The sequence below is a fragment of the Lepidochelys kempii genome, chromosome 17, assembly GCF_965140285.1.
Source record: "Lepidochelys kempii isolate rLepKem1 chromosome 17, rLepKem1.hap1, whole genome shotgun sequence".
Taxonomy (NCBI): Eukaryota; Metazoa; Chordata; order Testudines; family Cheloniidae; genus Lepidochelys; species Lepidochelys kempii.
In genome coordinates, this window is record NC_136396.1 from 18,861,828 (window position 1) to 18,884,739 (window position 22,912).

The 22,912-nt window shown below is 40.7% G+C and overlaps 1 protein-coding gene and 1 long non-coding RNA gene across 11 annotated transcripts in view; one reads left to right on the plus strand and one right to left on the minus strand.

Moving 5' to 3' along the window:
- Nucleotides 1–22,912, plus strand: part of CUX1 (cut like homeobox 1) — a 402,508-nt gene that overhangs the window by 312,255 nt on the left and 67,341 nt on the right. For 6 of the 10 annotated variants that reach the window (XM_073315641.2, XM_073315643.2, XM_073315645.2 and 3 more), the window contains 3 exons: nucleotides 12,883–13,185; nucleotides 16,199–16,261; nucleotides 19,814–20,002. The exons of 2 other annotated variants lie outside the window; for them this stretch is intronic. In XM_073315641.2, coding sequence (XP_073171742.2) covers nucleotides 12,883–13,185; nucleotides 16,199–16,261; nucleotides 19,814–20,002 — 555 coding nt within the window. The remainder of the gene's footprint in view (nucleotides 1–12,882; nucleotides 13,186–16,198; nucleotides 16,262–19,813; nucleotides 20,003–22,912) is intronic. 2 more of the 10 variants (XM_073315642.2, XM_073315651.2) reach the window with 1 other exon arrangement.
- LOC144929524 (uncharacterized) overlaps nucleotides 1–22,912 on the minus strand; it is a 169,614-nt gene that overhangs the window by 23,589 nt on the left and 123,113 nt on the right. The window lies entirely within an intron of this gene.

Consider the following 22,912-nt stretch of genomic DNA (forward strand, 5'->3'; position numbering starts at 1 on the left):
CTAATTGTCAGAGAGAAAACTGCACAGAATGGCTGAAGCTGGGTTAGCAGTGGGACTCCCCAGGGGCAACAGAAAGATGTTATAATCAATTACCACATCATAACACTGATGTATGATAATTACTGAGTGTTCCTCCTGAGATAGTGCAGCATTTGGCTGGGATGCAGCTCTTTCATGGTCCACTGCCTGATTAATATGCAAATAATAGGTTGATTGCATGATGAATGCAGAAAATGAGTTCGCTGATAACATGAGCACCGAAGCGGGAAGATGATAAATTACTTTTACTGACTGTCCTACATTAAGTACCCTTTCTCAACAATTTTATCACAAATTAAGTAAAGCAGTATGAAGAGATTATGAGGATGTGTAAAATAATATACCTTAATAGCTTTTATAATATTGTTGCGTATAATCTAAATGGCATTTTCTTTCAGTACTTTAGCCAGTACTCCTCCAGAACGGTTTTGCATTTAGTACAGTAACACGCAGGGACAGTCCATTCAGCCGCTTTCTGTTAAGATGAAGAGCAATCTGCTATACCAACATATATGACTGGTGATGGTTTGGCCTTTCTTATGAGAAAAAGAATCCAGATATTAACCCCTCAAGTATCTTGCCCCTAGCAAATGAATGTCCACATTGTTTAGTGAGGGGGGAATATTCTTCAGTACAGAACAGGATGTACACTGGACATATGTATGCTGTTGCACCTGGTTTAAGCTGTATATCCAGGGGCAAATGAGGTTAAGACACTGAACACGTTCATAGAAGTACCTGCATACTCTATCTAAGTTTGTTAAGAAGCTTGAGGTGGAGAGAGGACCAAACGAATATGATGGTGATAGCATGATGAGCTCTAGTCTCTAACTGACTGGAGCATCAGCAAAGATGTTACAATAATAACGAAGTTAGGACCTCTTAGAAGCATTGAATCGGTGAAAAATTGTCATATAATGATAAATTTTTGCTTACAATAAGGCAATTTAAACACAAGTTTTGTTTTTGGTATCTTGGTAGGATGTTTTTATGACAGATATTTGTTTAATCTTCAGGAACTCATTAATAAAACTGTTCCTACACACAAGCTGCTTTAGTAATAAGGTTACTGAAGATAATTTTTTTAACAGTTACTGTATTCTTAAATCAATATGGATTTCTGAAGAAGTAGTGAGCTATGGCAACACAGAAAAATCAGGTTTTTAAAGAGGGCTTGGTGGTGTACAATGGTGTCTTAAAAACCTGCCAGGATGCGAGTGTTAATTATATAAATTAAAATTTGATTTAACTTAAAAATAATCTTCTAAAATTATCTCAGCTGTGGTTCTAAAAACTGTGATTGTCTATATGCTAACACAAGCCCCCGGTTTTCTTCCTTGTTTTTCAAAAAGTGCATTAATGTAATGATCATCTAGTCCATCCCTGGACCAGTTCAAGAGTGTTCCTTAAACCATATCTTTTGGAGTTTTGTCCAGTCTTTTTTTAAAAAGTGCTATCTAATTCCACAGGCTAATAGCACTGCCAAGAAGCTTTTCCTGGTAGCCTAAATTTCTCTTTTCTTAATTTTGTCCCATTACATCTAGTTATACCCTTAATAGAAGCTTAAATATTGTAATTCTCTACATCCTTGATGTTCACACTGCCCATTATTGGTGAATACAGATATTCTCTTTAGGACCCCTCAACACTGCCCAGTCCTCTTAACTTGTTACATATTGTATGTTTTGGTTTATGTCAATAGTGCAGTATCTCTTCCCTCATAGCCATGTTTGCATATTAATTCTTACTGTGCTGCAGAACTCTTTGTATCAGCACCTCTTTGTATCAGGGAGCACCTGGGCAGCTACACCATAGTGCATAGATTGCCTAGAAGACACACCCACAGAGGGCTTGAGAAACAGACGACCAGCCAAACTAGTAGCACAGGATAGCCCCCAAAGCAAAATACTTTGAAGAACCAGTTACACAAGAAGGCAACTGTGTGTCAGCCTAGGCCCTGGTAAGGATGAAACACTGTTAACGGCTGTAGTTGCTAACAAACTATTATCCACGCTGCATGTGGACACAAATCCTGTTTGGAGCCTAGTATGCTTCCATTGGGTTATAAATTTGGTTTAAAGTCAGAGGGTGAATAAAGCATTCTTTAGCCAATTAGATAAGCTATCTGTAAGTGAATAGCAGTGCATACCAACTCCCCCTGTGGATCCTGTGGGCGTGAACTAAAAAGTACCTAAAAAGAACAGGAGGACTTGTGGCACCTTAGAGACTAACAAATTTATTAGAGCATAAGCTTTTGTGGGCTACAACCAACTTCATCAGATGCACAGAATGGAACATATAGTAAGAAGATATATAAAATACACATACAGAGAAGGTGGAAGTTGCCATACAAACTGTAAGAGGGTAATTAATTAAGATGAGCTATTATCAGCAGGAGAAAAACACTTTTGTAGTGATAATCAAGATGGCCCATTTAGACAGTTGACAAGAAGGTCTGAGGATACTTAACATGGGGAAATAGATTCAATATGTGTAACGACCCAGCCAGTCCCAGTCTCTAGCCAAACCCAAGTTAATGGTATCTAGTTTGCATATTAATTCAAGCTCAGCACTTTCTCGTTGGAGTCTGTTTTTGAAGCTTTTCTGTTGCAAAATTGCCACCCTTAAGTCTTTTACTGACTAGTAGAGTAGGGGCGTTGGGGGATGAGAGCTAAGGAAGCGTTATTCTTGGCATACTGTGGGGCCATGCGGGTACCTAACGCCCCTACTCTACTTGCACTACATTGATGTCATCTTCATCATCTGGACCCATGGAAAAGAACTCTTGAGGAATTCCACCATGATTTCAACCAATTTCCATCCCACCATCAACCTCAGCCTAGACCACTCCACACAAACGGTCCATTTCCTGGACACTACTGTGCTAATAAGAGATGGTCACATAAACACCACCTTATACCGGAAACCTAATGACCACTATACTTACCTACATGCCTCCAGCTTCCATCCAGGACACACCACACGATCCATTGTCTACAACCAAGCTCTAAGATACAACTGCATTTGCTCCAATCCCTCAGGCAGAGACAAACACCTACAAGATCTCTATCAATCATTCCTAAAAGTACAGTACCCACCTGCTGAAGTGAAAAAACAGATTGACAGAGCCAGAAGAGTACCCAGAAGTCACCTCTTACAGGACAGGCCCAACAAAGAAAATAACAGAACGCCACTAGCCATCACCTTCAGCCCCCAACTAAAACCTCTCCAATACATCATCAAGGATCTACAACCTATCCTGAAGGACGACCCATCACTCTCACAGATCTTGGGAGACAGGCCAGTCCTCGCTTGCAGACAGACCCCCAACCTGAAGCAAATACTCTCCAGCAACCACACAACAAAAACACTAACCCAGGAACCTATCCTTGCAACATAGCCTGATGCCAACTCTGTCCACATATTTATTCAAGTGACACCATCATAGGACCTAATCACATTAGGCATGCCATCAAGGGCTCGTTCACCTGCACATCTACCAGTGTGATATGTCCTCATGTGCCAGCAATGCCCCTCTGCCATGTACATTGGCCAAACCGGACAGTCTCTATGCAAAAGAATAAATGCATACAAATCTGACATCAGGAATCATAACATTCAAAAACCGGTAGGAGAACACTTCAACCTCTCTGGCTGCTCAGTGAAAGACTTAAGGGTGGCAATTCTGCAACAGAAAAGCTTCAAAAACAGACTCCAAGGAGAAACTGCTGAGCTTGAATTAATATGCAAACTATATACCATTAACTTGGGTTTGACTAGAGACTGGGAGTGGCTGGGTCATTACACATATTGAATCTATTTCCCCATGTTAAGTATCCTCAGACCTTCTTGTCAACTGTCTAAATGGGCCATCTTGATTATCACTACAAAAGTTTTTTTTCTTCTGCTGATAATAGCTCATCTTAATTAATTACCCTCTTACAGTTTGTATGGCAACTTCCACCTTCTCTGTATGTGTGTGAGTGTATCTTCTTACTATATGTTCCATTTTGTGCATCCGATGAAGTGGGCTGTAGCCAACGAAAGCTTATGCTCGAATACCTTTGTTAGTCTCTAAGGTGCCACAAGTACTTCTGTTCTTCTTGCAGATATAGACTAAAACGGCTGCTACTCTATAAAAGGTACGTAGCTCACATTAACCTCGTCCTCTTTAAACAGACTACATTAATACAAACTTGGCACCTTTTCATTTGCACCTGCAGCATTCACACAGGGAGTAACTGCGGAGCACCTGTATGCACACTGCGTAGTCTGAACTGTGGGGCAGTCTAGACATAAACTTGAACTTTTCTCACTGGTTGCCAGTACCAGTGCTAGACAATGATAAAAGCATTCATTTCGACTGAGCACTGGCCTAATTGACATCTTTGCCACCCTATCACATTATAAATTAAGGCAGTTTGGGACTCTATATCGATAGAGATGGTATGGTAGAGACTAAGGAAGTGACGTTTTCTTCTCTGCTCTTGAAATACTATATTTAAAACTGCCTGCGCCTGATCTACACTAGGGCCTTTACCACTGCTGTGAACTGCACCACTGCTAGCAAACATCGTTCTGAAGGGACGTAATTTGTAGTAATATTGGGCACTCTGGGTTGAATTTTCAAAAGTATCTAATCAAGTTAGATGCCCAGCTCCCATTAAAAGCCAATGGGAGTTGGGTACCTAACTCTCTCGAGGACTTTTGAAAGCCCACCCTATGTCAGGCCCTTCAGTTGCCAATTTGGTTGCTCTTTTCTGAACTCCATCTAGTTTTGCTACATATTTCAGGTGCCCACAGCTGAAAATTTATATATAAATGTAAGTGTGGAACGAGCATAACATTGTGGAAAATGCAGCATAAAATTGTGGCGAGATCGTATAATCCCTTGCCAATGCTCAGAAGTAACTTTATTCAAGTGGTCACAACCTTTGGCCCTAATTCTGCAAACATTTCTGCACATGTGTAACCTTAGACACATTCATGAGCATGAGTATTTGCAGGGCAGGGGCCTTTGTTTTTCATTTTTTTCTCAGAATGTAAAGACGACGAAGTAGTAGCCAGGTGACCAGCCTAGGCTTTTTTGTTTTCATTATGTAATTTTTGAATTATTGGTTCAAGGAATTAAATTGATTTTTTTTTCTTTCAAAAACACACAAATGTTTGACACAGAAGGGATATTTTTCAGATTTTTTTCTGTCACCCACGAAAATTCACCTCTGAGGCAAGACCAAGTCTGGAAAGTTTCAGACCTAAGAGTTTTTTTTTTCAGTTCTAACATTCTTATTTATTTATTCAGTTATAAACACTACAACCACCACACAAGAATCATCCAGGGAAATCTATAATCTTAACAATAGCTGGCATTCACTACCATGAATTTATATACATACTTGCTTTACATTATTGTATGTGTCTGTCTCACACATTTAGGCTCTGGAGAGGTGGCTTATTTTCATAAGCCATATTAATGTGCAAATTGTGAATAGGCAAGGTTCACTCGTTGAAAATAAATCCATTAAAACACTACCTCTGAGAAAATATTCAATGTTCATAAATCAGTACTATTAATTAATCATAAGAGGGCTTTATTGTAGTATTATGCCACAAATGCTTAGCTGATTTATTACTCACGTAGATCAAATTTGTGTTTCATTTCACCACTGGTGCACAAAAAGCTCATTACTGTGTGAAAACATAAATTCCTGTGCAGGAGTTAAAATCACAGTGTAGAAAAATGAAGACCAAATTCTGCATGAAATTTTCAGATGCCAGAAAACTGAATGCATAATTCAGTGGGAGTATTGCAGTTGACTTTACCTGGAAATGGATAAGGCCCTAAAGATACATCAGCGAGAGTAGGCCCAATATACTCTGGTTTTTAGTCTTTAAAATGGAGATATTGTACAAACTAATAATTAGGAAAAACTAGGAGCTAATCCAGTCTCAGTATGTGCCACTTTGATCTTGGGCAACCTATCCAAATCTGTTTATTGCCCATCAACTCATCTGTGGGTAAAAACAGGCTCTCAGATATCAAATGCTCTTCTGGGAGGTGGTAAGAGAATCCTTTGTTGATGTTTATCTGTCTTCCTCTTCTATAATAATTTGCTATAGAAAAAATAACCAGATTGTTGTATCCTCTCACTACTACATGTCCTATGTTGTTGTTCTGATATTCATTTATAAGTAACTTGAATATGACTTGTTTGGTATGGACCGGAAGCCTTAGCTATGGACTTTATGAAAAGTGGTGCATCAAGCCAATCGCCAGCTAAATAATGTTTGGGTTATTGTCAGAATGTCACAGAGTACCCTGTCATTTTGTTCCAGCAACTTGTCCTTCCAAATGCACAGTTCGCCTTATGGCATGCCAGCAGTAAAAATGTCACTTACAATAATTACTTTTTGGTGAAAATGCTTGCTGACTGCCTACCTTCAAGCTGTTTTTTACACAGTGGGGAGATAATAAGAAATGACTTTATCCTGACTGCTCAAATGAACACTAAATGGAATTTAGGTTATTACTGTATATAGAGGGCTGTGTGCTGAAATTTAAATAGTGGATTGGATAAACTGCAGAGATTTGTCTCTGAAAATTATAGTGGATCTGCTTTTTCAATCCACTTCTGCCTAAAACTTAAGGCAGCTATTGTCTGCGTGCTGCCTTCAGAATATAATACTTTTCTTAATCCTGTTAGAGGCCCCTGAATACCTTCTATGTTTCAGATGGTCTTTCCCCAACATCTCTATGTTTTGTACCTTTTGGCAGTAACACACATTCAACCGTATATTCACTCCATTATTGTTGAGCTAATATAGGACTGAGTACTTCTTTCTGGAAGTCAAATGTGCCACAGAAAAAGTCTCAACACAGTAAATTTTTAATTTGCTCTGAGAACTCGGATGGATTTGGTCCAGATCGCTCTTGTCCTACCAAAAGGCTTTGGATTACATTGTCTTGGCAAAAGGACAAAAGAGAAGGAAACCACTTGCTGCCAAGCCTGTAGAAATGAGAGCGTAGCTTCCTGGGATCCATAGTCCTCGGAAGAAATACAAACAGTTCTGCTTAAGAAACCATGCTGTAGACATCCTACCAGGATATGTCACCTTCTAGGCTGTCATCCTTCTGGGATTGACAAGGTTGCATCCATCACCTAGTATTTTAACACTGCACACTCATCCATTTACCTCTTTTGGCGGGGATACTTCCATGCCTATTGTCTCGATCATGTTCAAGTCCATGCTGTTCTAAAGAGTTTGTAACTAGTCAAGTCAATCACTACCTGCAAGCCTCTGAACACCAGTATCTGTTGTTTCTCTCCAGGATGAACCTTCTGCTGGCTATCTTCTGTAGATCTGGGCAGTGTTAGTGCACAGTTGAGGAGGTGCTGCTGTAAAAGCTACTTGCAGTTGAAAGAATCAAAATAAGATACATCACAAATCAGATAGATTATCCCATCCATCCTCCTGTAATTGTAGGATATAATCCCCTGCATAGTCCACATGAAGAAAAAGGGAAATCTTTCCTTTGAGCATGTACAAGAGAACCCCAGTTTTATGTAAATTTCAAGCATGCCCACAATTTTCAGACTATGAGTGGGGGTGAGTTCAGGTCTGATTCTTATCTTACATCACTGTAAATCCAGAATAAGTCAATTGAATTCAGTGAAGTTAGACCCATGTAAAAGCTGTGAAAGTAAGATTCAGGTCCACTTGTCCTTTTACCTGAAGTGAGACTTACGCCCTGAAGTCCTGCTGAACCTGCAGGTTTTAAGGACTCTGGAGAAACTTCAGAGCTTGCTGGGCTGGCTCCCCAATCATCCACTTCCATTTTAATGTGGTGCATCTGATCTTTGGAGGAGTGGAAAGTTTAGTTTAGTTCATTGAGATTCAAAGTTTTGGCTGTAATATCTTCTAATCATTCATGATAATAATTGATATCTCATATAACACTCTCCATGAAGAATGTATGCATTTGGTGCTGATGCTCAGGGCATTATTGTTGGGAGTGTCCATTGGACGTTATATCTCTGTGTACGTGTGCCCAGTGCAGATCCACCTGACACTCAGTTCCTTCCACTAAATCAGAATCCATTGTAATACTCTGAAACTGTGGGGAAGAATAATGTGATTCGACGTAGCAGTCATCTGTACTAGCTGTGGTGGTTCTTTGTAAGTGGCTGTTGTTTTCATTACCAAGCATTGCCCCTTTCGTTCCCCACTTTAGGTGATGAACAAGCAGACTCAATCCGTAGAGTAATACTATATAAAGGTATGACATTTCAGAGACATGCAGTAGTGGCTGTCTTGGATCTGGTGGAATGCACTCAACACATTAGTACCGAAATTGTCACTCAATCATAGCAAGAGTTTATACATTGTCTAATTCATTTAGACAAGTGATTTTCAACCTTTTCTTCGTGTGCAGACCCTTAACAAATTTCAAATGGAGGTGCGAACCTCTTTGGAAATCTTAGACATAGTCTGTGGACCCCTGGTTGAAAACTGAATTAGACAATCTGAGTGGCAATTGATTGCTCCCTAGTATTATCTTCATGAGTTTCCAGCAATCTAGAGGTTTTGGAAAATGACTTATTTCTGTATAGATAGGAACAAAGTGCCCTCTTCACTTTTGAAGAAGCCTAGTCTTTCTTGGTTATGAATGGGCTTTGGGGGGAAAAACTTATTGTTGATTTTTTTTATATGGAAATCAGAGACTCACTTTGATAAGACTTTAGAACATGGGTATAATGCTACTATTTCCTTATAGAACACTGCTGTGGTAATATCTGAGACTATCCAAGCTGATAAAATCACCACCAGTGATGATTTTTCAACAAGGGGGAGGCCAGTCATATCCTGGCAGTGGCTTTTAAATGATTGTTCCACCAACTTAAGTATCACATTCAAATTCCAGAAGATAGTGACTCCCACACTGGAGAAAATATATTAAATAAGCTTTTCAGAACTGTTATCACCTTAGGATGGGAGAATGTGGTAGAGTTCTGTACAGAAAAATGGCAGACTGACTTGCCTAGGGTCAGAAAATCCAGCAGAAGAACAGAAAAATCCATTACTAGGTCCAGTAGAATGTACAACCAAAACTGACAAACGAAAGCAAGAGCTCTGAGCAGTGCTTCAGACTCTGTGGTGTTTTGGTGATGAGAAAAAGTGGAAGGAATGCACAGAGGAGGTTGGATTGAAAAATACCCACTTTTAAGCTTGTTATGGCTTCATCCACTGCAATAGGGAATGCACAACCACAGAACATAAATCTGTGGTTCATGTAATAATGAGGAGGTTGATGTATTGTTCTCAGCCAGCTTTGCAGTGTGCTCAACCAGAGTCAAGTCGTGTTCTCTCAGTTCAGAGTGGAATGCAATTTTGCAGTTTTTTTTCTCTTAAATCAAAGGAATTAAATATAAATATCAGCATTAAGATTGAGCAATCAAACTATCACTGGTCAGGAAATTCCAAAATGTAGGTATTTTTCTGCAGCATTAAGACAACCATATTGGATAGCTTTCAATTTTTTATGTTATAAAAATAATATATTTCACATTTAAGAAACAAAACAAAAATAGAAAGCAGATGGGCAATGTTGACTTATTTTACATTCATTCCTTTATTTAGCTTTATTTTGTTCTTATCCCACACTCCTGGTTGCAGTAGACACCTTAACTTTTGGAATTTCCTAACTTACGAACAGTTTATGCAAGGAGAATAGTGGGACCCTCCCAAGCTTTGTCCACAAGCCACGCTCCAGCTGCATCAGATGCGACCCAGATTAACTTTGCAGACCATTGTAATGTGATCGTTTCTCTCTCTTCTTGGCTGTTTTGATCAGCTGTAAGATGGTTAACAATGTCGACATCTCAACTGTCATCTGTAGGCTTCAGTGATGAAGAGGGTCTGATCACACTTCTCAAATGATTCCGGTTGTCTGCACATTTAGCCGACATCACTTCACTCATTATATTCAATTCACATTTGAAAGCAGTCATATAAGGATAGACAATTTTGGGGGGGTGAATGTGCGGGATTATGTAAAACATTATATTCTACAGAACAAGAAGGCAGCAGGCTTGTTGGAAACATACTGCTCAGCTTGACCATAGGTCCTGGAACTAGGTGTGCTGCTGCACCCCCTGGCTAGAATGGTTTCCATCATATGCAGGGTTTACAGTTTGGTTCAATGTCTCTCAGCACCCCCACTGTACAAATTGTTCCAGCACCCCTGCAGCTGACACAACCCTGCGCAGTCAGACTCCAGCTTTAGAGTACTTGATTTCTCATCCTTAATGTTGCGCTAACACTAGTTTTTTGTGTTCTATATATAATTATATTAGGTATGACTATTTTATCCCTTTTAAGTATTACATCTTTCACACCCTGAGAGCTTTACAAAATAAATATATATGCTATGTACCTGATCCTTCAACCTTTCGTTATTTTTCTCAGCATATAGTGTAATGATGATCTTAGAAGGGATGTGCATACAAAAGTTATTCCTGTTTTAGATATTATAAAAATCCTTCCCAAGACGAGAAACAAGAGAGATCCCTACAAACCACACAACAACCCCCTTGAATTTCAACCAGATGCTATGGCTAAAGTCAAGGTAGCAGTGTTTGCAAACATTCCACGTTGAAATATCTGCCCTCAAAACAGTGGACTTAGTGGAAGAGAGAACATCATGGAAGCTCTTTCTAACTCACAATACTGCATAGATGCCCTTTAAATAACATGCATAACCTCTTTGGTATAATAAAGCTTTTATCTGGACTTATTAAGGTGCCGTAGTCATTAACTGGGGGCCCTGGGCTTTGCCATTTGAATGATGTGATCACCCCAACTCATGATAATAAAATCTGTTACCTCCCAACCAGTAGTACGGTCCCTCTTTCTAAACATAAATATGTGTATAAACACTTGCATATACATGTTTATTATACAAACTTAATCAATTTGATCACTCATATTTCAGTAGTATTTCTCACTCAAATTTGGGATGTGAGAAGCAGATGATGTATCAAAGAAACATTATTTTACTATATTGTTTTCATTAGCCCTTTGCAACTGCTGGTTTTTTTGGAATCCTTAATCTGCTATTTCTCAGGTGTCCCTGAATTTTGTTTTTTTCCTGCCAGGGAGTCAAGAGACATGGGCATCACAAATTATATCATAAAACACATGAAATGACTGCAGATTAGGAGGTCAACAATTGTTAAATTAGATTTTTTCCCTTTCTTTTGTTAGCAACTTCTACTTTAAAATCCTTTTTAAAAACAAAAGAGTTTTCTACATAGAGTAACAAAGAATATCTGCTTTGTGATTTCATTTTCTTGAGGAATTAATTGCTAGCTTCTTAAAAATGTCTGATTTTGAAAATGCTTTTAAATTAAGGGAAATTCACAAGAATGAATGTAGAGTGTATTTTGTTTGTTTATCTAGTGTGTGTATAATACATAGTTTGAAATCACAATACACTGAGTGCTCCTAGAATAGACCCGTTGTTTTCCTTTGTGTTGCATTCCAAAATCAGATTCAGATATTCTTACCTTTTTGAGTAAATAAAAAGGTTGGTTGCTCTTAAAAACAAAATCCCAGGAGGTTGTTGATATGTTTAAAAAAAAAATGTAACTAATCCACTCTGTCTGCAACATACCACATTTTAGTGATAGGAGAGAAATATGTTGTTTTACCTTTGATGTCTGCAGTAACAGGCTGAAAAAATAGACACTGGTGAATGCTTTTGTTTAGTCCTCTGTGAGGTGTTTTGGTTTTTACTGTACTGTATATGTGTGGTTTGCAGTGCATGTATGTAGAATTGCATAGGAAATTTGCAGCTGCTCTAGTTATTTGGTAAGATTTGTTTAAGCTGGCACAAGCGACAAAATTAGAAGGAACTTGAACCATTGCTGTGCAGTTTATTAGCCAGGCATCCATAATTTTGACCTTGATGTGGGTTAAAGGACACAGACCTGAGAAGAAATCTGTTTATCATGTAGGGAATTCATGCCATCCCTGACAGTGTACAGTGAACAAGATGGATGATCTGCCAGATTGGTCCCTCGCATGGTTGAATCGGGGCAAATTTACAGTACAATTCCTTTGCTGTTCCTGATACAAAAATAACATTTGCTGGGTTTTATATTCTATTGTATGACGACTTGGGGGTGAGCAGAAAGAAGAAATAATATTTGTAGGATTCTTATTGCCTTAAAGATGTATATAGAACTTGCTCTCCTTTTATGTCTCTCTCTTTTGCATCTTTCATAAACTATTTAAAAAATTCATTTACTTTGGTTGAGAGAGCAGTTTCTGTGAATGTGTTGGGAAGACTTCCCTAAATACAGTATGGTAAAAGCTTTTATTGCCTTGAATACCCCCATTTTATTGTGATTGCATTCAAACACCATGTTTATTTGTGAAGTATATTCCTCTATAATAATTGACGCATCAAAATATTTTGTAAGAAAATGACAGAGAAAACAATACCTAGAAATCTTATAGCCAAGTGAGTTTCTTGCAGCCCTCCACAATATTGAATGTTAATTAATTATTTGTGTTATTTTTCTGTTGCACTTATGTATCTTGTCTCTCTGAGAAAACAGAGATTAATCAAATAGTAAAATTACAAAATAGCATAGTTTTAAAATGAAACCTTTCAGTACCCTAGCCCTTAAAAACAGCATTTTAGGGCTTTGGTGTACTTTTTGCATACCTGGGCATTTGTTAAAATATGCAGACTATAAACGAGAAGGAAGGTAGTTGTAATGCTTTGATTGCAAGATAATTATGCTGTAGTCAGTTTTTCTCCTTTTTTAATTACAGAAAGCACTCCAAAGACCTCTGCCAGTTGCAGTCCTGCTCCTGAGTCTCCTATGAGTTCCAGTGAATCAGTGAAGAGTCTGACTGAATTGGTACAGCAACCCTGTCCTGCTATAGAGACAAGTAAAGATGGCAAACCTCAAGAATCAAGTGAGCCACCTGTTCCTGAATCCCAGTCGACAACACCTTTGCCTCTCTCGGGACATTCAGCACTTAGCATTCAAGAACTGGTTGCTGTCTCTCCTGAATTGGACACATATGGCATTACGAAGAGGGTTAAAGAGGTGTTAACAGACAACAACCTTGGTAAGTTGCTTTGTTCTAATGTCTTTAATGAAATAAAACAAAGTATTAATGCTTTTTTTAAAGTAATGTGTCACTAGAAAGAATGTTAAAGGGACTGTATCAAACTGTTTAGGTCTAAAATGTAATCTGTTTTGAAATTGTTCTAATCCGATAAAGAATGTCTTCCAGATTTTAAATACCTACTTCCAAACAAAAAATCATAACTCTGTCACTCTTCTACATCATGTACATGTAAACCTGGCCCACTAAGCAGAATACCATCCCCAGTTCCCTGTCCACAGTCATCTGAGTCATAGAATCATAGAATATCAGGGTTGGAAGGGACCTCAGGAGGTCATCTAGTCCAACCCCCTGGTCAAAGCAGGACCAATCCCCAATTCAATCATCCCAGCCAGGGCTTTGTCAAGCCTGACCTTAAAAACTTTTAAGGAAGGAGATTCTACCACCTCCCTAGGTAACCCATTCCAGTGTTTCACCACCCTCCTAGTGAAAAAGTTTTTCCTAATATCCAACCTAAACCTCCCCCACTGCAACTTGAGACCATTACTCCTTGTCCTGTCCTCTTCTACCACTGAGAATAGTCTAGAACCATCCTCTTTGGAACCCCCTTTCAGGTAGTTGAAAGCAGCTATCAAATCCCCCCTCATTCTTCTCTTCTGCAGACTAAACAATCCCTGTTCCCTCAGCCTCTCCTCATAAGTTATGTGTTCCAGACCCCTAATCATTTTTGTTGCCCTTCGCTGGACTCTCTCCAATTTATCCACATCCTTCTTGTAGTGTGGGGCCCAAAACTGGACACAGTACTCCAGATGAGACCTCACCAATGTCGAATAGAGGGGAACGATCATATCCCTCGATCTGCTGGCTATGCCCCTACTTATACAACCCAAAATGCCATTGGCTTTCTTGGCAACAAGGGCACACTGCTGACTCATATCCAGCTTCTTGTCCACTGTCACCCCTAGGTCCTTTTCCGCAGAACTGCTGCCTAGCCATTCGGTCCCTAGTCTGTAACGGTGCATTGGGTTCTTCCGTCCTAAGTGCAGGACTCTGCACTTACCCTTGTTGAACCTCATCAGATTTCTTTTGGCCCAATCCTCCAATTTGTCTAGGTCCCTCTGTATCCTATCCCTGCCCTCCAGCATATCTACCACTCCTCCCAGTTTAGTATCATCTGCAAATTTGCTGAGAGTGCAATCCACACCATCCTCCAGATCGTTTATGAAGATATTGAACAAAACCGGACCCAGGACCGACCCTTGGGGCACTCCACTTGATACCGGCTGCCAACTAGACATGGAGCCATTGATCGCTACCCGTTCAGCCCCACAGTCTAGCCAACTTTCAACCCAACTTATAGTGCATTCATCCAGCCCATACTTCTTTAACTTGCTGACAAGAATACTGTGGGAGACCATGTCAAAAGCTTTGCTAAAGTCAAGAAACAAGAGTCCTTTTGGCTCTTCAAACATCAACATTTCTATGCTGTTCAGTTCTCCACTTGAGAAGTTGTACTTCACCTCCAGCTTTTGGTTTCCACGTCCATGTAGAGATGGTAACCAGGGGCCCTAGAGTTTTGCAAATAGGTGAGGGAAAGGGTTGGAAGAGGAGGAGCATCACAGGCAGATGGGAGTTAAGGAGGGATGTCCTGGATGTGGTAGAAGTGGAGAGGGAGAATCCAGACACAAGAGGGTAGTATGTGGAAGTGGATGGGGCCGTTTAATTGTTACCTCACATAGGGCCCACAAAAGCTAATGCTGCCCTTGTCTGCAGAGCAGTTTTCTGATTCAGGATGGAATTATCAGATGGATGCACTGCTGATGTGTTTGATCATATACAGTGCTGTCAAGGGAAATGTGATGCGTTGGCTAAGGTACAGAAAAGGGAGCCAAAGAGATCTGAGTTCTACTCCCAACTCTGCCACTGGCTTAGTCTGTGACCCCTGTATGTCAGTAACTCCTCCTATGTGTCTAATACTTTCTTTCCTCACAAGGTATTGGGAGATTTAATGCATTTATGTTTGTGAAGCACTTTGAAGTCCTTGGATGGAAGGCAGTAGAGAAGGGCAGAGTATTGTAGCACCACTCGTACACAAATGTTACTTCGGATTATGTCACTTTATGCAGCCAGCATCTACCATGAGGCAAGAATGCTTAGTATAAGTGTGTGGAGGCTACTCATTTCAAACTGAAAGGGTGTAGTTGGGGATCTAGATATTGAGGCCTCTCTTGGAGTTGAAGTTTAGAGAAAACTATTGTCCTATGAGTTTAAAAAGAGATTGATGAGGAGGTCACTCCTTCCCTGTACTCATCCCTTTTTCAATCCAAAGGCCAACCTTTCTCTAGGAGCTTAAACAGTTCAGACTGTCTCATTTATTATAACCACTTACAAGCATTATTATACCCAGCTTCTGCTAAGTCTACTGTATTTTAGAAAACAGGATTATATGACCCTTTTTCAGTCAGTTGCAGAATAACAGGGGCTGCCATCTTAGACTAAAGTAAGACCCGTTTTATTCCTTTTTTTTTTTTTTTTAGTGTCACTCACATTCATTTAAAAAAAATTCTAGGCAAATCCTCTACAAAAAGTCATACATGAAAGCAAGTCCCATTAAACTTGAGGGAACTTCTCACGTGCTTATGTTGTATGGTCATACCCAGAGTGCTTACTCTATGGAGCTAAAAGAAAAGGAGGACTTGTGGCACCTTAGAGACTAACAAATGTATTTAGTCTCTAAGGTGCCACAAGTCCTCCTTTTCTTTTTGCGGATACAGACTAACACGGCTGCTACTCTGAAACCTGTCTCCATGGAGCTACTCACAGTAGTAAACTCTACACATGGTTGTAAGGGTTTGTAGGATCAGGCCCTTCGTTTTTTGTTCAGAATGCTATTGGGTACTGTTCCTCCTCTGGTGTTCCAGAGAGGGTTTGAAAAGTATTTTTGTTTACATTTATTTTGATGCCATTTTTACTTAGTCTTTTTTTTTTCCCCATGATTTTTGTTTTCCTACAGTGTGGCTGACAAGCCTAAAAAGCAGCAGAAGAGCCAGGAAATGTGCCCCAAACTCTGCATTAGGTGTGGAACAAGTTTAAATGTCTCCTTTTGCCCTCAGTGTGCTGGAGTGCCAGATTTACTCAGTGCTGAGGCTTCTGTTTTAGGCCACAGGGCCACATGAACCTGTCTCAGCCAATTCCTAGTGGCTCAGTAGTTCAAAAACCATTAGCCACTAAAGAGGGCATTAGAGTGAAACTGGTTTGGGTCACATGACTCATTAAATTGGATTGTATTTGGAGGGTCTTCCCTCATGGGCCTTCTTGGATTCAGACACTAGTAACAATTCTAGTAGCCAATACTCTCACTGCCAGCAGTGAGATGTTTGTAGCACAATAAAGATTTTCCAACTGAGGCAGCACATCACATTGTCACAGAGGGGAGAAAATGTAACAAAAAGCCCTAAATTTGGGGGGGTTGCAGAAAGTGCCAAAATACCATAAAGAATTTTCCATAACAATCACAACAAACGTAGGTCACTAGATACAAAAGCTAACTCTTGTGGCTACCGACTGGCAGTAAAGATGGGGCAAATTAAATGGCATGGGTTTTGCAAATTCTCTGAAATCTATATTTAAAAAAAAATACAACTCCTCAATGGCTGATTGAGTATATGGCGTGTGATACACCTGCTCCCTACCCGTAGTGATTTATAATCTGATTCCCATTAGCTTGACAGTCTTTCAAACCAGGTATTTGATCCCTTCTGGTTGTAGTTAGGGAAATAGAATAAACACAGCGGAATAAAAACATTTCAGTTTTGCTTTTGCCGTCTACGTAACATTAATGTGATATTTGCAGTATCCCCTAAATTTTCATATATATTTAAAGATTGCTGGACATACTAAGGGAATGTTGTTTAGTTACAAAGACAATTGAAAAGATTTTAAGAGTTTTAAAGATAAATAGATGAGGGTTCATTTCAAAAGATCCCCACTCTGTACCAGGGTACAGATATACTCTGGAATGCAGATGAACCAAAACTGGCATTTAGTCAGATTTTTTAGAATTTCGCGTAATCAGGGTTTACCTGTCTATGAATAGGTACAAAATGAATGTATTTTAAAACAATGTAGTTGAAAATCACTTCTTCTTTTACTTACTTGCCAAAATATGAGTATAGGGTTCTGTATTTCCCCAGTAAGAACCAAGAAGAGGGACAACTTTAGGTAATATTGGGCTCCACACAAAGTAACGTGCACACACAGGCCATTTCCAGCTTACTCCATGTTGGGTTCTCCTTCCCCAGCTTGGGGTTGCCAACTTTCTAATCACACAAAACTGAACACGCCTGCCCCACCCTTTTACTGCAGCCCTGCTCACTCCATCTCCCCACCCTCACTCACTTTCACCGGTCTGGGTCATGGGGTTGGGGTGCAGGAGGGGTATGAGCTCTGGGCTGGGGAGGCCTGAGGGTGAGGGTTTTGGGGTGCAGGAGAGGGCTCTGGGCTGGGGTTGAGGGGTTCAGGGTGCAGGGGGGGGTGTGCTCTGGCTGGGGTGTGGGCTCTGGGATGCGGCCGGGGATGAGGGGTTTGGGGTAAAGAAGGGGGCTCTGGGCTAGCAGGGGGTTGGGATGCGGGGGGAGGGCCCTCCGGGTGTGGGTTCTGGGGTGCAGCCAGGGATGAGGGGTTTGGGATGCACGAGGGGGCCCCAGGCTGGAGCCAAGGGGTTTGGAATGTCGGAGGGTGTGTGCGCTCTGGATGGGGTGTGGGCTCTGGGGTGGGGCTGGGGATGAAGAGTTTGGGGTACAGGAGGGGGCTCTGGGCTGGGGCAGCGGATTGGAAGGGGGTGAGGGCTCTGGGATGGGGCCAAGGATGAAGGGTTTGGGGTGCATGAGGGGACTCCATGCTGGGGCAGGAGGTTGGGATGTCGGAGAGGGTGCAGGATCCCGGCGGCTCTTACCGTGGCTCCGAGGAAGCAGCTGCCAGGTCCCTGCAGCCTCTAGGTGCATGGGCGGCCAAGCAGTTCTGCGTGGTGCACACTGCCTTTGCACCCACAGGCACCGCCCCTGTAGCTCCATTGGTCGTGGTTCCTGGCCAATGGGGGCTGTGGAGCCAGCACTGAGGGCCAGGGCATCATGTGGAGCCTCCCAGTCCCTGGCCCACCCAGTGCCTATGGGTTGCAGGGATCTGGCGGGTGCTTCTGTGGGCAACGCAGAGGTAGGGCAGGTAAGGAGCCTGCCTTAGCCCCGGGCCCCGCTGCACTGCTGACTGGACTTTTAAGAGCTGACCAGACCCGCCAATGTCCATTTTCAACCGGGCAAATACCACATGCTTGGCAACTCTACCCATCTCTATATACTCATGACCACACCCTTTTCTGGTTGCCTCTTATTACAACTCCCTCAAGCTTCAGTTGAATCCTTGCCCATCTGCCCCTTCATTTGGATGCCTCAGGAGTCCCCACCACAACTCCCTCTTCCCCCAAATAAATCAGGAAACTAAAAAAGGGAGCCAGTGAGAAATTTTTCAAGTGCTTAGGTCACATAGGCCCAAGACTACCACTGGCCCCCTTATACCTAGAGCAAGTGAAGGAAAATACTCTGTTGGGGGGCAGACACAGGACTCTGAGGCCAAGTCTTAGCAGGTAAAAAGCTTTTCAGATTATCTTTACAATATACAATAGTTAAAATACTATCAGAAATCAGGATTTGACTCAGATGACTGCAGGCTTCTCTTTTGTAGCAAAAGCTATTGCATATCAGGACAATTTTGCTCAAGAAAAGCATCCAGTGAAGGTTGTTAGAAAATAAACTGGCCTGGTTTTGAGTGCTGTGGACTTTTTCTGTAATTACTGCAAAGTTAAATCTTAAGCATATAAATGGAACAATAACTACATGTACATACAAAGTATGTACATTCCAAAATACATACAAATTGCTACCATGCTAGAGCATAGCATTTGAAACACGGCTTAAATACAGAATTATTGAGAGCAAGTACTACATAAAAGTTACAAACATACATGTTTGTTACATTTCGTAAACTGTGCCTACCTGCAATTGCTAAAGCAACATGTACAATAGTAGTAAAAACAATCTAAAATGGGAAGTATTTGCATGTGTCTGTGAAGACACTAGCATGAATGTTGCTGAACAGGAGAGGTGTGTACAGTATTCACATTTGTTTCACTGATTGAATTGTCTGTAGTATCTTAACCTTCCCTCATAAAACCTACGTAGCTGTAGTAGTCTTGCTGGAGTTGACTGCTTAGTTACAAGCTTGATTGACTTTTTAAAATCTTATTACTTTTTACTTTTGCACATTATGTCCATTATAAGATCCTGATCCCAAAAGGTGTTGAGCTCCCCTGCTTGCCAGAACTAAACAAAAACTAATTTCCAACTTTAATGGGGGAAGAACTATTATTCTTCCTTTTATTTCTGTTGGGTTTTCAGGCAAGTCTGAAGTAAGAATAATTGACAGTTATTATATATACCAGAGCTCTGCTACTCCTTCAGAGAATTTGGTCCCCTTCCACCTTCTAGCCTTTCTTTTGCATTGTTTTCTTCTGTCTTCTTAGTTTAGTTTTGCCTCTTAGCTGAATGAATACCTTTCAGTTTTGATTTCTTATTAGGTCAGCGTTTGTTTGGGGAGACAATCCTAGGGCTAACGCAAGGCTCAGTCTCAGACCTTCTGGCTCGCCCAAAGCCCTGGCACAAATTGAGTTTGAAGGGACGGGAGCCCTTTGTCCGCATGCAGCTGTGGCTAAATGATCCCAACAATGTGGAGAAATTGATGGATATGAAGCGAATGGAGAAAAAAGGTAATTTGCAGCAGATTGCTGATGCATATTTTTTATTATTTCAAATGGGACTTTTTTTTTTAAATTATCCATGAGTATTATATAGGTCATATTGATCCAGCATTATTGAAGGGTATGGAAAGGGCTTCACAGCATCTTTCTGTTTGCCAGACTTGATGCTAGCTTTGCTTTTTTTATATATCTCCAGGGAAAAAGAACCCACCCTGAATTCCCAGTGTCAGGAAGCCATTGCTAGATTCACTGTAGAATTAATTACTACTACCCTAATGCATCAGTGATAACTTGCCTTACCAAATAAGAAACGTGAGAATGGGAACTGGCTCAGGATTTTCATTACTAGGACCACACCTAGCCACAGACGTTGGGATGGAGGGAGTAAGCAGTGATTCCTGAGGGAACTTCTTGCTGGTCTAACACTGGAGAGCACTAGGAGGAAAGATAAATGTAGTGATTTAAAATGATTCTGTGAGATGCATTTGTATCATTTAATTTAGTATGGTTTGTGTTTCTGGTTTTGTTCAAATGAACTCCCCTCATCTGCTTAGATCAAAAACATTTATCTATTAGGCCTCTAAATAGTTACCTACAATTTTATTTAATTGTATTTTATTTAATTTTATTTATTAATTTTAATTACAGAAATAGCCATTTTTTAGTATAAAAACGACGAGGAGTCCGGTGGCACCTTAAAGACTAACAGATTTATTTGAGCATAAAAAACCCACAAAAGCTTATGCCCAAATAAATCTGTTAGTCTTTAAGGTGCCACCAGACTCCTTGTCATTTTTGTGGATACAGCCTAACACAGCTACCCCTCTGATACTTAACACCTTTTAGTATGATCACATAATTCTACAACACAGAAGCTCCAGATGCTGACTCCTAGCAGCAGTTAGCTGAGTGCAGAATTGTGTACATTCCGGCTAGTTATCCTGGATGATGATAGTGCACCTCTGCATTAAAGTGTTACTGTTGACTGATTTCACAGTAACACTAACATGTCATGAAGAATTTTTGTGGTTATACTGAAAATTGCAGTTAAGGGGGCTTACAGGAGAGCTCGTAGTCTCCTGTTGAAAGTGAATAAGAAACAAATCTTTGCTACAGTAACTTCTGGTAGTACCACAATGCAGTATCTCCTCAGAAATTGCATGAGGTCTTCCACTGGGAGCAGAATCCTCTCAGATTTCCCACTTAGCACTGTAAACTAAAGGGAGCTGAGATGGCTTCTGCTGCATTAGAAACAGAGCAAAAATAAATGGGCCAAATAACTAGATTTTTAACATTCTTAAGAGATCATCCTATACAATGTTGAATAAAACAAAATAAAAAATAATGAAAAAGTAACACTGACAGCCTCCTTCGGAAACGAGTTTCTGCACCATATTTTTATTGAAGTCCCATGCAATACATATGCTGTGGGAAGGAACCTGTGCCTGAGTAAAGATACGGTGTAAATTGTTTGAGGGCCTCAGCGGAGCTCCTGAACTGTGTAAGTGCTGTCCTGGTAGCAGAGCACTGGGAGTGAGCTCACTCTTGCAGCTCACTCTGGGAGTGAGTTCTCTCTTGCAGCTAAGTGTCCTGTTGTTCAACCATTTAGATTACCCTGGAACCACATCAACAATGTACCTTTCCATTCAGGTAATGTCAGTGAAAGAACATTGCAGTGGTTTCTCTTGCCAGTGAAACGTTACTACCAATTACTCCTCTGCCACATTTTATCAGAGGAATAAATTGACAGTTATGCTCATCTCACCTTTACCATCTTCTCACCCCCCCACCCCGAAACGTATGCTATGAAAACCCTATATAAACAGTTCAGCAGATTTCTACCGTATGTTAAATTAACTTTTAGGAGGGGTCTTCAGACCCACCAAGATCAGACTCCTTCCCCCCACTTACCTTACTCTGAATAATTAGCTTCTACGGCATATGGCACCCCACTGTGGATGCTGCTGGAAACATTGCACTCCCCAGTGAATAGTGCTGAAGCCTCCTGACGGGAGAAATGTTAATTCTCTATATTTCCTCCTCATTTCGTTTGTAATAAGCTTGTTCAGTATCAGGTAGGATAAGAATTCTATTTAAAAAGGGCTCTGTTTTATCCCAGTCGGCAGGCCTCTAGTGCTGTTGGGTGGTGGGTGTGCCACTTCCAGCCGACTGCATGCTGGGAAGACTTGCCAAGGGAACATGGCAATGCTGGGTCTACAACAACAACAATGAAAAAGGGGGTAAAATCCTCAAACAGAACTGGGCCCAACACCAAGGATCCAAGTCCAAACCTTCCCAAGGACTGGATTTAGGAAGTGAGTTTGGTCATTATGAAGTAGTGGCTAATGGAAAAGTTCAAAACTGTATCCAAAACCAAATTCCTCCAAAACTCAGGGATGTTTGTAACTTGCCTTTGGATTTGAGTCTCTCTTTCTTTGAAAATGTGCTGAAATCTCCCCTGATGTTGTGTATATTCAAAGATTGTTTAAAATAATATTTTCAAATCATCTTTAAAGCATCTAGAGTGCTTCACACAGAGCACATAGCTAGTAATCTGGTTCAGCACACTGACAGATGGCATAATATGTGACCTTGAACCAGTGGAGCGATGGTCAAATAACCTGATCTGGATGAAAAAATATCAACTGGTGGATGTTGTGGTTTTTTTACAGTCGGGTTCCCTGTGAGTCATCATTGTTTCTTTATTCCAGTCTCATGAAAGATACAGACTTTAGCAGTTCTTGCTTAATAGTGACAGCACTGAGAGTTTGGGCAGGTCTGCACTTGGATGGAACACCTCCCAGGAAAGTCTAGTTCTCCAGGAAGTGGTGCTCATCCTCTTGAGTTTGGCCTGAGCTCTTGTCCCAGAATGAAGATTGAAAACTCTGTGTTGCTGGAGGTGCCATCTTTTGGCTGTGA